The sequence below is a fragment of the Piliocolobus tephrosceles genome, chromosome 9 (assembly GCF_002776525.5).
Source record: "Piliocolobus tephrosceles isolate RC106 chromosome 9, ASM277652v3, whole genome shotgun sequence".
Taxonomy (NCBI): domain Eukaryota; kingdom Metazoa; phylum Chordata; class Mammalia; order Primates; family Cercopithecidae; genus Piliocolobus; species Piliocolobus tephrosceles.
In genome coordinates, this window is record NC_045442.1 from 110,399,439 (window position 1) to 110,421,490 (window position 22,052).

Sequence of the window (22,052 nt, forward strand, 5' to 3'; positions counted from 1 at the left end):
GGCATGTGTGAGCAGCTTTTTAATCTCTAGGTGTGGCCTATTTTATAAATATTTTCATAAGCATTTATATACTTGCCATTTGGCAATACAGCATTGTGTAATCGTATCCATATGTTTGCCTTCTGAAGTTGAATAAAAACTTCTTGGACAGGGCTAGCTGTCAGTTCTTCGTCTCCCTCCTCCATAGGGCAGTTTAGGCTCAAAATGAGGCTTTTTCACTGACAGGTGGGCACAGGAGGAGAAGAAGATCCAGCTTTCTTTCTCCACATTTTCTTTCCTTTCATAGTGGTGATGGTATTAATGACGATAATCATAATTGCTGTTACGGAGTACTTGTTTCTGTCAGCCAGATTCATGCATCAAGTAGTCCGATCCCATCCCTACAACCTGTTCAATAGCCATTGTTGTTATTGCTGCTGTACAGATGACACCACTGAGCCACAGAGTGGTTAAAGAACTTGCTTAAAGTCACACAAATAGTAAGTGGAGTTTCTGGGACACAAACCAGGTAGCCTGGCTGTTTCCTGATGGCTCTTAACTGCACCTCCGGCCGAGAACTGTGTTTTTAGATTGTTTCCAATTCCAGCAGCTTCGTTGGCCGGGCCTATCCTGAGTGAGATTTGTGATCCCTCTGTTCACTTTTCTTTCCCCTCTTCTTGTTAGGTCAAGTACAAAAGAGATTTTGAAGAAAGCAAAGGGAGAGGCTTCAGCATCGTCACGGACACTCCTGAGCTACAGAGACTGAAGAGGACTCAGGAACAAATCAGTAATGTAGGTGCCTGTTTATTCAGTAGCATGATGGCTTTGACATGCATTTCTGGATGAGAAAGGAAGGCTGGGTGACTTGGAAGCATTTGTGTTGCTGTGGGGTGCAAGCAGTACTCAGTGCACGCATAGACGATGCCAATGTCCTCTGGTAAACCCTGCCCTCTGGTTCCATCACAGTTATCTAGGGCTCAGTGCTTAGTTACCTAATAGAAGATCTCCTTATTCCATTTTGAATGGTTCTCAGCTTTCAAATTTTTCCAAAGTAGACCTTTTATAATTAAAATAAGAAACTTGAAAGTTAAGTTTTGACTGTGGGTAAGCATATAAAATATACACATAAGATTAGGAGTCTTAAAAAAATCTCCTATTTGCTGACTATGTGTTTATAAGATTTCATACTTTTGAATTAGATATTTGTTGAAATCAGGTATTACATCTTACTTTTGAAACAGACATCTATATATGTAGTTGCTTTGGACTTGAAGCTGTGCCTTGTTTATTAACATAGTTTCCTCGAAAGAGAAACTGGAGACTAGCAGAAGTTCAAAACATATTAGGGAGGTATTAATTTAGTACTTCTTAAAGGTGGACAAACAGCTCTTTTTAGTTTTTGTAATTCACACCTGTGATTATGTTTCTTCCAAAATATTATATGAAGTGTGTCAGGATTTATTTTTTTCACAAAAATTAATTCAATGTTAGATATCCAAGAGGAAATATGAATGAAAATTAACAAATGTGTGGGAGACATAAAAGTATGAGCAAACAGGCAACACTCATACCATTTTTCATGAGAACTGTGTTTTGTGCATCACTTATAAAGTCACTAAAATTTGTATATCTAGGTGTTATAACTGATGTAGCCCTAATTTCCAGGACATGTTTAATTAGCAGATGGTTTTAAACTCACTGATATTTGGTCATCATCATGAGATGTATGTATACATGTATGTGTGTGTATATGTATGTGTATATATTATATATGTGTTTGTATAAATTATATGTGTGTATATATACACACACATATATATACACACCTACATATACAATTTGCAGATAGAATTACATATAATTTGAGAAAAAATCTTTTTATATGTCTGAAGTTCAAAAACTGAATTATTTCATGTTAAACAATTTATTAGGAAATGGGAGGGTGCAAAACACACATTGTTTTTTGCTCTTTAAATGGACATTTTATATTACTAGCGATTTCCTTTGAAGAAAAAGAGTTGAATTTTAAGACTTCATGACATTTATCCCTTAGTTTTTCTACCCAGTCCCAGCAATCCATCAGTCATGAATACTGAAGATCACTGTCCTTATTTTTCTTCCTCTTTATTCTTTCCTTAAATCAAAAGCCTATGTTTGCTTTTAAAAATGCAAATCAATGATCTATTTCACTGGCAGTTACATTTAACAACAGTTCTTTCTTTGGATTATTTTTGGAAAATGTTTCTTTAAAAAATAATTCTGCCAGAAACAGTTATATCATACATCTTCAATGATCACTGAATTTTATTTCAAAAAGAACTAAATATTTCTACCTAAGACATCCACATGACAGCTAACATAAGGATTGCAGCTGATCAAAGGTAAGCTTTTTAATTTTTATTCAAATTTAGTCAGTATTCATATTTAATTAAAAAAGAACTGATCATTTTACCAACCTTTATCATTAGCAGGAATATACATTTTATTCAATACCAGAGGTCGTTTGCAGATCCATTCTTAATTATGCAAAAAACCCTTATAACACAGGTATGTATTAATCTATATTTATCATATATAGTATGTTATATAGACAGCAGTATAAAAAGTGCCGTTTAGATTAAGACTATTATTTTGACAATGCTGGTTTTTAAAAGCATGTGACTTAGACAACATCTTTCTATTTAAAAAGAACTGTTTGCAATGTCTTGATGTTAGCAGCCATAGCAGTCTTATAAGTAGTTCTCTTAGCCAGGATGAGGCATATTAAATGTTTGGATAGCTGTAAAAAATATAGACTTCATAATATTACTGTTAGGGACCAACTCTTGAAGAAGGGAGGCTGTTAAGTGTTCTGAGGTCTGGTGAATTTATTATTCATTTATAAGACTGCAACTTCATGAACTTTTTCCCTTACCTCACTAGGTTTTCCATATTACTCAAGGATCTTTTTCTATAAGAAACTTGGATTGATCCAAAAAGTAGTACTTTGGCAAGTCCAGTTTTCCATATTACTTTAATCTAAACCCACTGAACAATATTGGCTAAAACCCAAGCAGATATTTTTTGACAGTGGCTGGATTGTGTCTGTTATGAGAGGAAACAGGTGAGAAAGTGTCTAGACTGGAAAGACCCCAGAATCTTCCAGCTAGAGATGCTGGGAAATTATAATCCTGAAAATTATAGATCCTGAAAATTATTAGGGGTATGAAATTTGTGAGTCTTGCATTTGAGCACCAAGTTTAATATCGCTTAATGTAGGTAGGTTAACTGAAATTGGCAGTCTTTGCTATCTTTATGTTTCCCTGTGTTCCATTTTCTTATTTGTTTCTAGGTTACTTTATCTCTGAATATTGTGTGGCTCTTTCTTAGCTGCCTTTAATCTCCCCTGTATAAAGACATAAAGCACTGAATTTAATGACAACTCCTAGGTGTTTTGGGTAATATGTTATGGATGAATGGGCATTTTTGATTGCTTATGTCTGTAGTCAATGTTTTGAAATTTTTTCAGCTATTCTCATGTTCGTTTATTGAGGATTTGAAATCATTTGGATTTGGACCACTCAGTCTGCGTGTGTTACTGAGGTGCAGGATAAAATACAACCATAAATTTCAAATTGAGTGTGTGAAAGAGGTGAGAGTGGGTGAACTTGCCTTCTTTGGGTAGCTATAATGACAACATATTGAACGTGGGAGATTTATTAAATACTGCGATTTAGAATTCTTATGCTGTGTTACCCACTTAGTATAGCTGCAGAACAATACAATAAAAGAGGCAGGATTTCAGAATTGGCTAAATGGCTAGGAAGAAAAAGAACTTGGCTTCTAAAATAAAGGAAAATTATTTTTTTCCCCATGAAATTCCAGAAGATGTCTTCATCTCATTGAATGTATTAATATTCAGATGGAGTTTGGTTGCTTATGAAATGGAATGTTAGGCTTGGGAACAGTTTTTATGGGAAGTCAGGAAATCCAGTCAAATTGTTTAATTGAAGATAATGTTCAGAAGTCCAGGTTTTGTTTAAACTGTATCTCTTCAGCAGAATGAAACCTGGCAGCCAATGTGTTCAGCACTGACTTAGGAACTGTGGGCTAGAAAGCCCTGCCCTACAGATTTTCACAACTGTGTCACTTAATTGCCATCCACTCTCTCCTTGCCCTCAAACTCTAGGGCATAAATTCAGAAATGGCAGAAATATTTTTATACATCACATTTTCTTTATTTACCAATATTTTAGGAAAATGTTCTTAAGGGACAGTATCCAAATATGAATTGAGGAATACTGTGCCCATGGGCATTAAAAAAAAAACCAACAACACCCTTTTCTATGGCTACTACAGGGCTAGCTCATGTGAATAACTGTAAAGGCTCTTTCTAATTTCAGGTGGTTCCCACCTTCAAGTTTACAAGCAGTGTATTCAGGGTACCTGCAGCAGGATCTCAAAGCAGAACCATCGCCAGACATTCAAGGACTCAGGCTAGCCTTGAGAAGATTACTGATGTTTCATTCTGGCTGTTTACCCACTAATATCAGCTGCACTTTCAATTAGCTGAGACAGTCTGGGGATAAATTGTGAAATAAAATGGTGAAGTCAAACCCCAAGAGACTTTTACAGACTTTGTGCCGTAGATAAAAACTGGATGTTTTTATTTATTTCAGGGGGAAGCGAAATATCAAATGAAGGGGAAAGAAAAAAAATCCACCAGATGACAAAATCTTGTATTTTAAAGACTGACTGAAATAGTGAGTGTACCATTATTTGATTTGTCAGGATTTCTGCGTGTTCTTGACAAATGGAGACAATAGTTTTGCATGTCTGTGTGTGTGTGTATCTGTGTATGTACCGCTGTGTGTTGACTTCAATGAGAGTCTCTAAAACCCCATTTTCCTGGATCACTGGTCTATAGACGTTAGTGTTTTCACCTGCCCTATATTATTTCCCTTACCTTGTCAGTGCTCATAATTTTGGTTGTCTGTCCGCTTTACCAAATATCCTCTTTTTTCTACCACTTTCAATTCTGCATACCCATTCATAAGAAATGCTTGCCTACTTTACAAGAGAAGCTAAGAATGACACTTTAAAAAAATTATACCAAAAAGTAATCTCTCTATAATTTGATCTTGCAATATAATTATTTTTAGCTCTTTTGCTACACTACATAATTTTTTCACTGACTTCTTAGAATGTAAAATAAATTATATGCCCATTAATAAGCTCACACGGATACTGCTGATTTATTTCCCTGAGATTTTGTGAGTTAGCTTCAACAATATTAGATTATTGGGACTAAACCTTGCCTAATAATTGAATAGTAGTGTCTATGGGCTATTAAAAGATTTGATTCAAAGTTCGGTTGAGTGCAAGGGTGAACATGAGGGTAGGGACAATTATCTAGGGATTTGGTCTCTGTTTGTAATTTAAATAAATCATTTTGACAGAGACTGACTGTAACCATGTTCAGGCTGCTGACAGTGTGAAATTGAGTTGTATGGTGGACAGAAGACAAGCAGTCAAGAGAAATCCCCAAAGGCGAAATTTGTTATGTAATTGGGTCAATTCATGCATGAGCAATGCATGCTAATTGTAAACTGGTGGCAAAATTATCGTGTATGAGGCAATTAGGTCTTGTATGAATCTAAGCAACTGACATTGAAGGAGATTTTTTTTCTTTTATATTCAGCAACATTTTTTTAAATATGAGAAAGGTAAAAATTACAAAGTCATTCATTAAAATACATTATTTGTTAATTTTGTTCTTTATACAAGAAGCAGAAGTTTTATAACTAATGAAACATTTATGTAAAAGCTTCTGATTTTGAGTAGTAAAATCTAGTACACTAAATAGTTTGAAAGGAGAATGAATGTTATTTTTATTGTAAGTCATAAGTGGGTTGATTAACAGAGATGATTAGTTGTGAGGTCAGTGGTTTAGATTTAAGCTCTTAAAGGCTAGTATTTTTACAGAGTGAATCTATATGTTGCTTTAGCGGACTAGACCTTATCTGTAGCTCATCTCAATCAATAACTCTGATGAATTCCCAATAAATAGTGGGGTCAGTAGCATTATCTTTAAAAACAAAGATTAAAAAAAGAGAAAGTGATAGGGCAATAACACATATTTTCTGATAATATCTAACACATGTAGGAATACTTCATTTATTTTGAAACACTTTGACATACCCTGTTTAATTAGATCCTCTGAACAACTGCTCCTCAGGAAAAGTATTTCTATAAGGATTACTTATACTTTCATGTGAAAAATGTACGGAAAATTACCTCTTGGTCCTTTCTTGTTTCCAAATCTGTGGTTTCCCTTACACCTGGTTTTGCTTTATTTTTCCATGTAGAGCAGAACTTCAAAGGCTGATCTCTTCTTTTTAGCCTCAATTTTTCAGCCACAGTCACTTAAAGAAACAAATACATCCCAGACCAGTAATTACTTGTGCATGTCAAGTACAAAAGTTTTGGTTGTAAAATGGCATTGTCTAAAGGAGAGGTTTGAGAGGAGCCCTCGTAATAAAGTAATTAACACATATGACTTTTTTTTTTTTTTTTGAAGCAGAGATGAGGGATTCAGCAAACAATTTGTGAAGACCCTTTTTTCACGAAATCCTTTTTTTCCCTATTCCTTTATTTTCAGTTTCACTGTTTTCAGGCCATTATCTTGCCTGAGTTACTGCAGTAACTTCCTAATTGGCCTTATCTCCTTCTGCTCCTTTTATTGAATCTAAAACACAATCACCAGATGAGTTGTTCTAAAATATCTCTTTCATCAAGACCCTAATTATGACCCACTAAAATACTTTAAATGGACCTCCAGTTTGAGTAGGATAAAGTCTAATCTCCTAAACCCTTTAATTCTGACTCTAAGGACCCTCCACAATCTGCTCCTAAATGACTATTTTTCACCTTATCTTTCACTGTTCTTCACCACTGTTCTTCCATTTCTTTTAGGCCTGCCTACTTACTCTGTTTTGGACTTTTGCATGAGTCGTTCTGCATGTTTAGGACAATTTCACACTATCTGTAAACGACAGCCCAGCCCCCTGATCCCAGACACACACTCAAACCCAGCTACGGTGATGTGTCTCATCTCTGAATTATTGTGAGGCTTTGTGCTATAACACTATCATTTGTACCACTCATTTCACACATCATATTCTTCACTTTGATTTTAATTGGCATTTTATGTGTCTATATGTCTGACCTCCTTAACTTCCCATAGGTGAAGATCATCTGTGTCTCCTTCTGTTTATGTTTTATATCTGCAAGAATGTATCAGATGGTGCTTTGTACTTTGCCTTTCTTGTCACCTCCCTAATTTAGGGCACTCCCTACCCCTTGATGGGAGTGTGGGAATATATCTCTTGACTTGGGCTATTCTCCATATAGTTTCTTGCAAGGTTTTCCTAAAATGCACATCTGATCGTGTCACATCCTCTTTTAAAATCTGTTAAGTCTCTCTACTGCCTTTAGGATCAAATGTAAATCTTTTGCTTGGAATGTGAGGCTGTCCCTGGCTTAGTGCTAGCTGAGACCTCCAGCCTGGGAGGCCCTCTTGCAGCCTGAACCCATCCATTTCACACTTCTGTCTGCAAGACCCTTCGTACCTCTCCCCATCCACACTGGCTCAGAGGCTACCATTGAGACAGCCAGATGTGTGGGGGTCCCCGGAAAAACTCCAATCAGCCTGCCCATTAGGGTAGAGCCTCGGGAAGTTTATGCTGTTTGCAGAGGAGGGTGGAGTGGTGGTGGGGGAGCCAGGCCCCTCCTCTTCTGTGTGGAACCTGGAATTTGAACTATGAGGCAGGAAGCTCTCTAGCAGGGGACTCTGGCCTTGCAGGGAGTCCCTGTTTCCCCCTTTTCTTCCTTTCACCCAGCAAAACCCTGTCTTACTCATAATTCAAATTGTCTGTGAGCCTGAATTTTCATTGCCATGGGACAAAGGACCCCGTCTTTAGCTGAACTAAGGAAAAGTCCTGCAACACCATCTTTCCCTAGCTGCTCTGACAGTCAGCTTCTATAGCTGCATTAGGAGTTTTCCTACCCTCAGACTGAACTCTATGAAGAAATGGGCTGTGTCTTTTTTCTTTATAGCCCCAGGGTCTAGCCCACTGCCAAATTTAATAAACAAATGAATCGACCGTTTGTGTCAACAAATCTTTTTATTTTTTACTTCGATGAGTTAATCTCCTGGCCTTGTGTGAATTTCATCTTACAGTGAAGATTATTGCTAGGAGTTCTAACCTCTTTCAAAGTCTACATATCTATTGCACATCAATTTTCTTCCTGAAAGCTCCCAGATTTTTTTTCTATTGTATCATTTTCTAGCACAAAGTAGTTATCAAGTATGTATTCATTAAATAGCTGGATTATTTTATGGGATTACTTTCTCCATATCCAGGGTGTTTTTTCTTTCTTTTTTTCTTAAGAAGAGTTTGCCATCCCATCCACTTTTCAGTCTAGGCAAAGAAAATCTTTCCTGGAATATCTGCCATAGTGGAGCAAGGAATGAGTCTATCCCTTCAATGCAAGATTGGTTATGCCTAGAGTAGAGCTCAGTGCAGAGCACATACTCAATAAATGCATGTGGAATAAATGAATGAGGCAATAGTATGTAAAATATTGACTAATTTTGTACATTTCTTTTTCTTGAAACTCCTCTTTGCAAGGATATTTTTAGTTTCTCAAGTTGCTTTCAACTTTATGATTCTTTTCTTTTTGGTGCTGCTTGATAAACACTACCTTTTACTCTCTGCTGCTTAAATATTCAGTGACTTCTATAGTTTTATCAAAGGATTGTAGCAACATTTCCTCAGTAAAGCAGGATAATTTATTTTCGAATTACATTAGAAATGCCAGGACTTCCCCTATCTTAATATACCATAGGAAATTCTTTTTGGTGTCTAATCCAAGAACCTAATTAAAAAAAAATAAATAGGACTTGTCTTAGTCTGCTCAGGCACCATAACAAGATATCGCAGGATGGGCAGTGTAAAGCAACAGAAATTTTTCTCACAGTTCTGGAGGCTGGGAAGTTCCAGATCAAGGTATGGTAGGGCTGGTGAGGGCTCTCTTCTTGGCTTGTAGACAGTTGCCTTCTCGCAGCGTCCTCATGTGGCCTTTCATTGGTGTGTGCACGTGGGGAGAGAGAGGGAGAGCAAGAGAGATCTCTGTGTCTCCTCCTCTCAGAAGGACACAGACCCAATCGGATCAGGGCTTCCTTGTGACTTCATTTAACCTTAATTACCTCCTTAAAGTCACCCTCTCCAAATACAGTCACATTGGTGGTTAGGGCTTCAACATATGAATGCTGGGGTGGCATGCAGTTCAGTCCATACCAGGGCTGAATGAGGAATGATCTGCATATATAACAGAGAAATTTTGAGGTATTTAAGTGACATACACTTTGTGAACATGCTTTGAAATATCCAAAGTGTCACATCATTATAAACTGCTATCATGAGCTAATTTCTTGTTTTTTCTTTTCTTTTTTTTTTTTTTTTTGAGACAGGGTCTCAGTCTGTCACCCAGGCTGTAGTGCAGTGAGACAATCTTGGCTCACTGCAACCTCCACCTCCCGGGTTCAAGTAATTCTTGTGCCTCAGTGTCCTGAGTAGCTGGGGTTACAGGCATATACCACCATGCCCAGCTAAGTTTTGTATTTTTAGTAGAAACGGGGTTTTGCCATGTTGACCAGGCTGGCCTCAAATTCCTGGCCTCAAGTGACCCGCCTACCTCGTCCTCCCAAAGTGTTGGGATTACAGGCGGGAGCCACTGTGCCCTGACAGATGAGCTAGTTTCTTTAGTGAAGTTAGATGACACTACCCTCTACCCATTGCCATTCCAGGAAAACTTCTATATTCAGTTTTAAACTTTCCCCTGTTTTCAAGCTGAATATTCTTAACTAAAAAAAGAAAACAAAATTCCTCCTATGTCCTATTTCCAGTTTTTTTTTTTTTTTTTTTTTTTTTGCAGACAGAGTCTCATTCTGTTGCCCAGACTGGAGTGCAGTGGTGCAATTTCGGTTCATGGCAACCTCCGCCTCCTGGGTTCAGGCGATTCTCCTACTTCAGCCTCCCTAGTAGCTGGGACTACAGGCGCCTGGCACCACGCCTGGCTAATTTTTGTATTTTTAGTAGAGACGGGGTTTCACCATGTTGGCCAGGCTGGTCTCAAACTCCTGACTTCAGGTGATCCACCTCCCTCGGTCTCCCAGAGTCCTGGGATTATAGGCATGAGCCACCATACCCGGCCCCAGTTCTTAATTGGACCTTTCAAACTTTTCATTTCCAGTTTTGAGCCATTAGTCGTTGATAGAAACACAGATACTTTAGAGTAGTAGTGAAGTTTTTAAGTTTTCCAGATCTTGGTTGAATTATGTAGTTCAGAATGTAGACTTCACATGTCCTGTGCTAGCAGTTTAGCCTGGGCAGACTTGAATAAAAAGGAGGGCAGAGGGATGAGAATAGAAAAAAAAATTTCCAGGAAGTCTAACGAAGACTAGCTTCATGTCTCAGTTTCCAATGCACGATTCAGATTTAGAACTTTGAAAGTATCTAAATTTTCTTCCAGATTTTATTATACCTCTTAGGACATAGCCACAGTGAGGAGAATACCCTGAATGTTAAAGAAAAACCAGAACTCTTATGTATATATTTTTGGAGTCCCAGATGTGACTATCATTAATAATTAGACCATATAATTATAATGTCAATGGAGTTTTAGAGGCAGGTTTAAAACCTGTTGTTTTTTTAGTTCTTAAGAGTAATAGTTGAGTGTTATTTTAGCTTATTGGAGGGTCATAAGTCAAGGGAGACATTGTGTAGAGATTTATTTCAAAAATCCATTGGTAATCCAAGCCAAGTTTATACAATTAAAGAAAATTTTATGATTTGGAAGTTAGAAACAAGAAAGTCTTTTTTTTTTTTTAAAGCACACAACTATGCTCTCTAATTTGCTTTTCATTTTCCTGGAAGGATTATGTCATAAAAATTGCATTTCTTTATTTTTTTCTTTTTGCTCGTATTTTCTCCTATAGCTTTCTTTTCATTCATGGTTGTCAGACCTGCGTTGTAGCCTTTTTCTCTTTTGTACAGAGTCATATGCAATGCTGCTTGCACAAAGATATCCCTAAATTTCTGTCTGAAGGACCTATTGCTTTTGTGAAATGCCTCCAGACTCTATTTGGTTCCAAGGACGAGAAGTAGGAAGTCATGTTTTTTGCTTCTTTATATTTTTGATTGATTTTTCCTTTCATGGCTGCATCAATTGTAACAAAGTCAGCTTTTTTTTTTTTTTTTTTCCAATAGAGATAAGGTTTGCCTACATTGCCCAGGTTGGTCTTGAACTCCTGGGCTCAAGCCATCCTCCCGTCTTAGCTTCCTAAAGTGCTGGGATTACAGGTGTGAGCCACCATACCAGGCCACAGAATAATATTTAACTCATTTCAATTAAGCTTTGTACCATTACATCCTTGGAATTATAAAGGTGTTAGCATTTGCCTGTGTTTAGCAAACTAGGAAAAAGAGTATGGATTTAGAAAAAAGAATACAGGCAAAAACCTTAAAAACCATTCTATTGTTCTTAACACTGTCATTTTTGATAGAATCGAGTTCCCCTAAACAAAGTGTTTCAAGTATTTATTTTTCTTATGTAATCGTGGTGAGGTCTTTGATGATAAGTGGCATTTCTTGATCATGTTTAAATCCTCCAGAATCTGGGGCTTTGACTGTAAAGTATAAGACAGAAGTAGAAATTACCTTAACAGTTACCTGACATGTATACACGTTTGTTCGTGAAACATTGGCTTTGGACATAACATTGCATCAGGCCTTGTGGATTTCAGAAAAAGTGAAAAACCACTTTTCTGGATGTGTTTCATGTTCATCCTAGGATGCATGAGGACCTTGGTTGGATGTAAAAGTGTTTATGAGGGAGAAGAGGCAGAAGGAAGGGAAGAGATGAATATAAGGTTAGGAACACCCAGCATATCCTTGTTAGAGTGCAAGGAGAGATCCCATTCCTGAAATATAGGTTGAAGCAGCATTGTTGAAGGAGTATTTATCGTATTTTCAAATGTGCATACTTTAGGCATCTATAAATCCAAAATAAACATTTCTAGAAGATACCACTTTTGAGAACTTAATTATTGACTTAACAAACATGTTTTAAAGTGTTTACTATGTGCCAGGCACATTGCTAGGAGGTAGGATTAATGAGGAATAAAGCATAGATGACCCCTGAGGCACTGCATTTTGTAGTTAGCTTGACAGGCAAGTAGACGACGTTAGAGCAACAAGCTCCATATATGAGATAATACATCTAATGATCTAAATGGGAGAAATGCCAGATAGAGGGAAATACTGTGTTAATATCAGAAGGATAACAAACTCAGGTTTAGGAAGGAAAAGAATTGAACATGAGTCATACTATTTTATTAGTTGTTAAAAACTTTACTGAATCATTGATTTCAATAGTGATTTATGATCTTTAGTAATAGAAGCTATACATCTTAGTTTTAAGTTTTGTCTGCTTCTGTATGTCTGTTTTCTTTATTCCCTATTTGCCTATCAGTATTCCAGAAAATACCACAAAAAACTAAGTCAAACCGTCTAAATCGCTTAACAGGCATTTAAATAAAGAAATAAAGGTGTCCTCAACAGAAGAAAACAAAACACAAAAGGAAATCAAACCACAGTATTCTATATAAAACATCACAAATGTTCAAGTATAGAAGAGTGTTGTTCAGCTTATTAATTTCAAGATGGTTAAAAAAATCAGTATCTTAAACATTTGCATACATTAAAAAATTCATAAATATGTTTTTACTATTTTGATTTTCAGTGCTTGAGAGGATGAAAGGGTTCGAAAGTGAAACTTTGGCCATGGTTCCTTCATCTCTTTTCCTGCCTCCAACCTGTATAGTGATACTTTTGATTTTTTTTTTTTTTTTTCACTTTAAGTTCTGGGATACATGTGCAGAATGTGCAGGTTTGTTACATAGGCTATACATGTGCCATGGTGGTTAGCTGCACCTATCAACCCGCCATCTAGGTTTTAAGCCCCGCGTACATTAGGTATTTGCCCTAATGCTCTCCCTCAGCTTTCCCCCAACAGGCCCTGGTGTGTGATGTTCCCCTCCCTGTGTCCATGTGTTCTTGCTGTTCAGCTCTCACTTATGAACAAGAACATGCAGTGTTTGGTTTTCTGTTCGTGGGTTAGTTTGCTGAGAATGGAAGTTGTGGCCAGGGCAATCAGGCAAGACAAAGAAATAAAGGGTATTCTAATAGGAAGAGAGGAAGTCAAATGGATATTTTTGAATTTTAAATTTTTCATGACAGGGCCCAAGATATTCAGGAAATATTTTACCTTTTAAAAACATACATGATCTGAACTAGCGGTCTATGCACATGTGACGTATGTGTTTGCCACGTGTGCATAGAGTGCGCATATGTGTTTGAAGACAGAGCTAGTGAAAGGAAAAGAGAAACATTGGTTTTAGTGCTGTTTGGTTTCCACCTTTGGCGTTCTTGGCCCAGTCTGTGTTAACGACAAACCACTGGGACATCCCCTCAGTGCTCTGGGGTCTTTTCCTGCCTAATATTGTTCTCTTGCAAGATTAAATAGCTGAATCAGTGTGGCCCGAATCTTGATCCTGCTGAGAATATTAAGAATCCTGCAGGTCGTAATACAGATTAGCTGGTGAGAGCTCTGTTGGAGAAATAAAGTGAGTTTCTCTAAATGAATTTAACAACTGCTGTGAACCTTTTTGTGTCCTCCAGCATGAGTGTGTGTCTGCTGGCAGTTAACCATTTATTCCCCTCATTTTCTCCAAAACTTGTTCTCGTCCACCTCTGTGCCTTTATTGTAAACACTTCCATAACTATTTCACATTCAGGTTTTGCCAGATAAGGCATTTGATACATTAAATAACTGAGTACTGTGAAGGGTAAGCCATTATTTACTTGATTTACTTAAGGGAGAATGTAATGTTTTTTGGTATTTATAGAAAGAAAGGACTAGTGTCATAGGTATAATGAAATAAACCACACCACTGGGTTATTTGGAGTCAACTGATTAGCATATTGCGTTCTGATCCTAGGCTTTATGTTATTGGTTGAAAGGTGTGAAATATTTAACAAGAGGCAGGACAGATGATTAAAATTATTTACGTTGCTTCTAACTTCTATCCCATTATTTCTGCTTCCAGGGTTAGATTAAAACCATTAAAGGCTCTAAATTCTATAAAAAGGATGATGCTTCCCCCTTAATGAAAGAAATTTAAAAATCAACAGGAACAACACTCAACTCTAAAGCTTGTCCAACCCATGGCCCTTGGGCCACATGCGACCCAGGACAGCTTTGAATGTGGCCCAGCACAAATCCGTCAACTTTCTTAAAACATTATGACATTTATCCATGTACCTTTTGTTAGTGTGAACGTATTTTATGTGTGGCCCAGGATGATTCTTCTTCTAGTGTGGTCCAGGGAATCCTAAAGATTGGACACCCCTGCTCTAAAGCATGAGACATACAGATAACCTGAAAATAATTCAGTGTTTGTTAGGTTGTCTGATTGCAGACTTCTGTGTAAGTTTGTTGAATTCTTTTCTCTTTTGGGTGCCCGTTACCTCACTTATGCATGAAACATGTGCTCAGTCTGCTATGAAGCCATCCTTCCATCTGCTTCCTACTCTATTACCCGTTTGTCTCCTGACACCGTGTGTGTGTGTGTGTGTGTGTGATTTCTCAGTAAAAATGTCAATGGCTGTGATTTGTAAATAGCAAAGCCTGGCACAATGATAATAAACAATTATGAAGCTCATCAGTGCTGTTTTACTTTTGCAGATTACTCCATCGATTATTACTGTGACTGTTATAATTATATCTTTAGAAGTTAAATATTTAGTCAAATTATTTTGTACTTGTCATACATACACCAAAAACTGTGAGGTAGAGGGTTGGGGAGGGGAATCTTGTCCTAAGAGAAGGCACAAGAAGAGGGGAGCAGTGTGAGTTTGACACTTTCCGTCCTGCCCTCATATAACAGCCTGTGTTTTGCTGTTCTAGCCAATGAGGATATGAGGATGTCAGACAAGGTAGCATCTCATCTTAAGTCTGTGCTGCCTGAATACCTTTAAAGTTACCCTACAACTCCCCTAATGCTGCCTGTGAAACACTCGGGGCTATCACTGAGGCATTCTAACCTCTAGTCTAGGTTGCCTTTCGTTTTCGACATATGACACTTTGAAACTCAAATCCGCAGGCATTGCCGAAATTTCCAGTCATTCAGGAATAAACTTTCAAGACTTTCAAGAACTCCTGCGTATTAAACCGTAAATTCTTCAGATATCATCAGCATCATCCTGTTCTCAGGATGCACCCTGTACTCCTGGTTATTTTTAGGGGACCTTTGCATGTCTCACTACCAGATGCTTTGGAGTCAGTCGGCTTCTGGGGATCTTGGGGTGGTGAGCTTTCTGGCACTTGTATGGGTTCCACAAAAGTAGCTATTAACAATTCAAAAAACCCATCAGTTCAGGAGGCAAAAAAATAAATGTTATCCTTTGTTAAATGCTGCCAGGATTTCCACATCTAGGATCCCTGATTCCAACCTCCTGATATTAAGACTATACCCCATTTTTAAATTGTGAACTATATTATATATACAAAACAGTTGATAGAAACATGTGTTCAGTTTAAAGAATAATAAAATGGGACTGGGCGCAGTGTTTGAGACCAGCCTGGCCAACACCTTGGTGAAACCTCATCTCTACCAAACATACAAATATTAGCCAGGTGTGGTGGCATGCACATGTCATCCCAGCTACTTGGGAAGCTGAGGTGGGAGAATTGCTTTAACTCAGGAAGCAGAGGTTGCAGTGAGCTGAGATCACACTACTGTACTTCACCATGGGTGACACAGTGAAATCCTGTCTCAAAACAAACAAACAAACAAAAAACAAAAATAATAAAATGGGTAGTCATGTAGCTACTCCTGGCTCAAGAACTGGAATATTTGAAAAACCTCTGAAGTCCTTTGTGTGTTCCTTGACACTCAGCTTCATCCTGCTAACTACCAGCAACACGAGGGCCACAGCTTCTTGAAAACAAGATTTTCATAGTGAGCTCCTGAAAAGATGAAAAGATTATTTGAAAATCCAATTTCCATGTGCAGAAACAACATATAGACTTTGGAGGAAACATGATTGGCTCCTTGCTCATACAGCCTATAAGGGCTGCCTCTCACCTTCCTTGTCCTCATTTAGCTGTTCAGGGCTCAAGCAGGGGCCTGTCAGTCATCTCTTCATCCCTGTTCATACGTAGGTGACACCCATAGCCCCAAATAGAGGGAAGAGATGAGAACGAACATTCGTGAAGGGCTCTTGTGTGTCCGGCCATCTTTCATGTTTGGTATTTCGCTTATTTTTTTAGCAACAATCCCTAGAAATACTTGCCATTATTCTCATTTCACTGATGAGGAAACTGGCTCTCAGAGAGGATAAATGAATTATTTAATTGCACACCATCAGTAAAGAACAGAGCTGGGATTGGAGTTCAGGTTCGTTGGTTTGGGTTTCTTTTTTCTGACTTCAAAGTCCAGCACTTGAATCCTCTACCCCAGGATTTTGGGAGCATTGATTATATGTTATATCTGGAGCCCTTGTGCTATAGAGCAAATGTCAAAAATTTTGGTTTCTTTTTGTCGGTACGAAGCTAGTGTGTTCTTAAACGACATTTTGGGGTCTGCGTAGCGAGTATTAGGACCAAATTTTGAAGTTCCAAATTTCTTACCACTGGGAACCAGTCTTTCTTCTCATCCCCAAGTAGAATCTCTCATTCAGATGTTCCATTATGTGCTGGGATATAAGAAGGCTTTGCATTTTTCCAGGCAATTTATATGTGGTTTATTCATGTGATGCATGATGTTATTAAGGGTTGATGCTTTTTCTCCTTCAGAATATGCTCACTTTACTCGTTCCTCCATTCTCTGAAGGTACCTTTTCTGTGCTTGGCACTATATTAGGAGCTGAGGATACACGATCTAAGCACAGCTGTCAATGCAGAACACAGAACATGGCCTGGTAAGTGTGTTAAGAGTGGGAATTTGTGGAGTACAGAGTAAGGCACCTAACCCTAGCTGGGATTTGGTGATGGTCCCAGATGGCTTACAGAAGAAAGTGTCCTGAGATGAGTTTTTAAGAATGAATAAGGATAGACACAAGTGAAGAGTTGGCACCGGTGAATGGTGGGTAGCAAAAAACTTCACATTAGGGAAACTGCGTGTACAGGAATAAAGAATGAGACTGTACAGGAATGAAGAATGAGACTGTGTGGTGTTCAATGAGCTGCAAATACTAATTTTATCCTGAAAGTTTTGAAGAGTAACTCAAAAGTATTTTTTAGTACAGAAATGACCCTACATTTTAGGGTAATTGTTTGTTTAAATATTGAGAGTGCTTCATCTAGTCCTGTGGTCAACTTGGCCCTTACGTGGATTGGATTTCACTCTAATTGTCACTATGGGATCTTGTGGCCTCTTATGTCTGACTGTTTAGCCAGGGATGATTATGGCACTAGGATTTGTAGGTGTCTGCTTTTGGAGAACAAAAGGGAAACAATTATGATTTCTTGTATCTCTGTATGTTGAAGCAATGCCAATTAAAAAAGTAACTTGGGCAGTTTTATTCCATTGATTTAGAATTGAATGACAATGTTGAGCAAAGGTGTCTGTGTGGCATGTAAATTGGGCAATGGTGTGCTCACGCTCCAACTGCGATACAAGCCTGGGATAGTTAGTCTCAGACATGCTCTCAGGTTGGCAGGTGTGAGAGAGTGCAAACCCATATAAATATGCATGCCTTTAGCCTTGCATGCTGCGTTAGTTCTCTTACAAATATAGAGAGAAACGCTACATTAGTTCTCATACAAACACGAAAAATCTCAGTTAACCTAAAATGTCTGCATTGTGGGGTGTTCTGGTAAATCAATTATTATATTTAATTTTATTTATTTATATAGTTTATTTTATTTTATTTTATTTTATTATGAGACAGAGTCTTGCTCTTGTTGCCCAGGCTGGAGTGCAGTCATGCGATCTTGGCTCACTGCACCCTCTGCCTCCCAGGTTCAAGTGATTCTCCTGCCTCAGGCTTCCAAGTAGCTGGGATTACAGGCACCCGTCACCATGCCTGGCTAATTTTTGTGCTTATAGTAGAGATGGGGTTTCACCGTGTTGGCAAGGCTGGTCTTGAACTCCAGACCTCAGGTGATCTGCCTGCCTTGGCCTCCCAAAGTGCTGGGATTACAGGCAGTGAGCTACCGCACCTGGCCTATATTTAACTATATTTAAATACAAGTTAAGTCTTAACTTTTGTTGTTTTTATTGACTGTGTTTCTGAAAGTTAGATGGTGAACCATAAGGTGTAACTAACTTTGACTCCAAAACTTAACCACCTCTTGTTCATTAAACAGACCAGAGACTAGACTGTAGACATGATTGACTAGCACAGGTCATTTTAGTGGATACAGATGATCCAAGAGATGGCCCTGGGTCCCTGTTGTCCTTAGGACACTGTCTGGAATTATCATTTTTTGGCAGCTTGTGAGGATGCTTGTTTGAGATCATTTAGCTTTGACTCTTAAAGTCAGAATACAGAGAAGTAAGATCCTAGTAACCGAATAGTTTTGAACGACTTAGTTTTATGTGTGTAAGGAATTGAGGACTTGATCCTAGTTAAAAGCAAAGGAAGTTACCTTTGCATTGTAGCAGGACATGTGGGTAAGAAACAAGAAATAACTTCCTATGGTATATGGATTACGTGATAAATTCGTAAGGCTCTTTCAACTTTTGAAGTGACCTGTTTCAGCTGAACATTGTATCTCAATCACTATGCCTCTTTTCTCCTACATCTCTAATGGGAATGATAGTATCTGATGCTTATTTTAAGTTGGGAGGATCAATGAACACATGATAGAAAAGCCCTTTGCATGACTCAGAAGAAAGGTGCTATTAAATAAAAATGTGAAGTCGAGCTTTCTCAATGGAGATGGGTACACCAAGGGATGATTGGCTTTCCTTTCGGGCCTTTAAGAATTTTATTAACATGTAATTGAGAGACAAGGGAAACACAGTTTAGCCTGGTTTGGGAGAGTTGGAGAAGTCCTTGTGCCCTCATGTAGCGCAGGAGAAAGCTGAGCGTATGTTATTGGGCTGCACTTGGCAGGTGCAATTTTAAATCCTTCCAGATCACACATCGAAAACAAAGTGGTGGTAATTATTCCTAAGGATCCCAAAATGTTTTGCTTTGGAATGGGGATTAATACCAGGCAAAAAAGCGAGATGTTTGATGAAAGGCCTCATTTCCTTCTTATGCTTTTGTTCTTTTAAAGAGTATGTGATATGAGTTAATGTTTATGATGCTGAAAAATAATCGACCCAAGCTTATTCCTAAGGTGGGAGATGTTCAAGCCTATTGAACGGTGTTGGATTACAAGGTCATTTGGAAGGTCAGAAAAGGCAATAATTAGAACAGGCAGAAATTAAACTATAATGAACGGTAATCCTAAAGAAAATTAAAACACAGAAAACACTGCATTATTTATTTAGATTCAGTGGGAAGTTGCCAAGAAAGAGGCAGCTGGCTTTCTGCTTTTTGGAATGTTTGTACACTAGAGAAGGAGCTGTGCCTTGGATTTAAGGTCTCACTTAATTCTTGCTCTAAGGCCAGACCTAATTGTAAAAGGAAGTGGGGAGCAGACATAGTTAACTATGTGATTCAGGACAGAAAAGACATGGGCCAGAGGGACAAGTAGACTGAGTTTGGATTCTGTTTATACAGATTTCATAATCATTATCCACCATTTTTTAGGTTCTATTTGCAACAGCCTGTTGAGCATAAACAACTGATTTTAGAGGCAGACAAGACCTGAGTTCTAATGCCCACATCTTTTTTTATTGCCCCTTTAACCATAGGAAATAGAGTGATAAAGTGGTTCTGTTTCATTCACTTTATTATGTCTAAGTTTCCACATCTGTAAAATGGAAATGAAAATACTTGCAGAGTTTTTATGAGAATTACATATTAGCTCTTACAATGTGAGTGAAAGATTTGTCCTCGTGCTTAGTAATTGATAGTTTTGTTATTATTATGCAATAAACTGAAAACGGAGGAAAGATTTGGGCATGGAAATGCTTTAATTAGTCACGTCATTTTGAATTTATAGAAATAGCAGCAGTATTTCCAGTCTTCAAATTTATTGGCATTTGCAACAGTTTATTTTATTTTTTTTATTTGGATTTTTTAGAAGGCAGTTATTTTGATTATTATTCCTTACAGTTTTAGGTATAGTATCTTTATTAAATAATGCTGCAATTTTTTTCTGGAAGCTAATGTCCATTATGGAACTTTCATTGATAAGAGTGGAAGTTGGTCCTATAATGATTCTCATGTAGGTGAAAAAAATTCTTAGGTTTTTAGTTCACAAATGGGCTATTTTGCAATTTGAACTCAGGACCCTACAATGTTTAGATAATTTCCTAATGCTTCTTTGCATCCTTACAAGCATTGTGATAAGCATCAAGATTATTTAAGATGGGATGGAGAAAACCCTGTATTTCTTCTGAAATTCTGTATTTTGATTTAAAGAGGTAACAATGTTTTAATTTTGCTTCCATTTCATTAAAAGGCACAGATTCCAGATTCAGTCTCTGGTTGCACAGTATCCTTACAAAGGAGGAGATACCTCAAAGTCCGTGTGATTTCCAGGTGATGCAGATATTTTAAGGCTCACTACTGAGGGGGGCGTGTTTTTGGGGGTGTTCTCAGTTCTGTTGTCTGCATTCTTCCATGCAGTGCTTAGTGAATTCGATGAAGAGATGCTGATAATCATCTGCTGCCTTAGCTGATATTAGTATCACTTGTAGGCTCACAGTTGCCATTTGTCATGTTTAGCACAGTCTTGAGAAGATTCATAAGTTCTGTTATTTTTTAATCCAGAAATGAATCTATTTTGTGATCTTTGTTATGGATACCCATGTTGTGTATCACACAAAATCTACATCTGAGAGGAGATAGTGGATGCTTCCTCGGGGTGACTTTTGTAATACTTACCACATTGTGTCGAAGGACTGATTGCATTTCCTCTTTCCAGCCAGCTAGACTGTGGTTCTTTGAGCTCAGGGAATGTGACCAGTCATATTTTTAACACCAGCACCAGACATGGTACCTGGCATGTATTGGCCTTCAGTAAGTGCTTTAACGAATAAATAAAATTGCGTGACACTTTGCTTCACTATTGCACAGCATGACAGTTTATTTCCAGATTCATTTCCAATCACAACTCTTGACCTATCTTGGTGCACTCCTAGATCTCTCTTCCCATTTTGTTCCTGATAGAAATGTTGCTATGTCTTAAAGATTTGTCTGTTAATGAAATAGTAGGTGCATTTTATGTGCTGTGGTTGCACCTTGTATGAGTCAGGAAGTTAATTGCTGAAATAAACTACCTTCAGATCTGAGTACAACAGAGTTTTATTGTACTCTCACATTACAGACCAACACAGCTTGGTAGTACAGAGGGGGCTTAAAAGAACTCTGTTCCATGTGGTCATTCAGGGATCCAGGCTGCTTCTGTCTAGCACCTCTGGTATCCAGTGGGGCCATGGCATTCTCTACTGGATGAGCTGCATCTGGTGTGCAGTCAGGCAAAGAGCGGGCCCATCATGGATAGCAAGGGTTTCAGGTTCAGTCTGGAAGTCTTGCATGTCACGTCCATCCATATTCCACAGGCTAGAATTCAGTTTTGCAGACTCACTTCACTGTGGAAGGCTCAAAATGTGAAGTGGTGTGCCAAGGAGAATGACTAAGAAGTGTGCGTTAGTGCACAATAGTAAGTCCCTGCTGTACACTCTTTGATCAAAAAGTATATACTTTGAGACTAGGCAGAAATAGTCCCAAACACTTTATATATCCCTTCAGCTCCTGAGATGCTTGTCATATTCTCATGAGAGCTGAATTTGAGTTTCAAGGAGACCTATGCACTCTCCATAGTAGAAGGAATACTTTGGG

At 38.0% G+C, this 22,052-nt stretch overlaps 1 protein-coding gene across 1 annotated transcript in view; it reads left to right on the forward strand.

Moving 5' to 3' along the window:
• Nucleotides 1–22,052, forward strand: part of NEBL (nebulette) — a 384,316-nt gene that overhangs the window by 210,760 nt on the left and 151,504 nt on the right. The window contains exon 4 of the mRNA XM_023223239.1: nucleotides 664–771. Coding sequence (XP_023079007.1) covers nucleotides 664–771 — 108 coding nt within the window. The remainder of the gene's footprint in view (nucleotides 1–663; nucleotides 772–22,052) is intronic.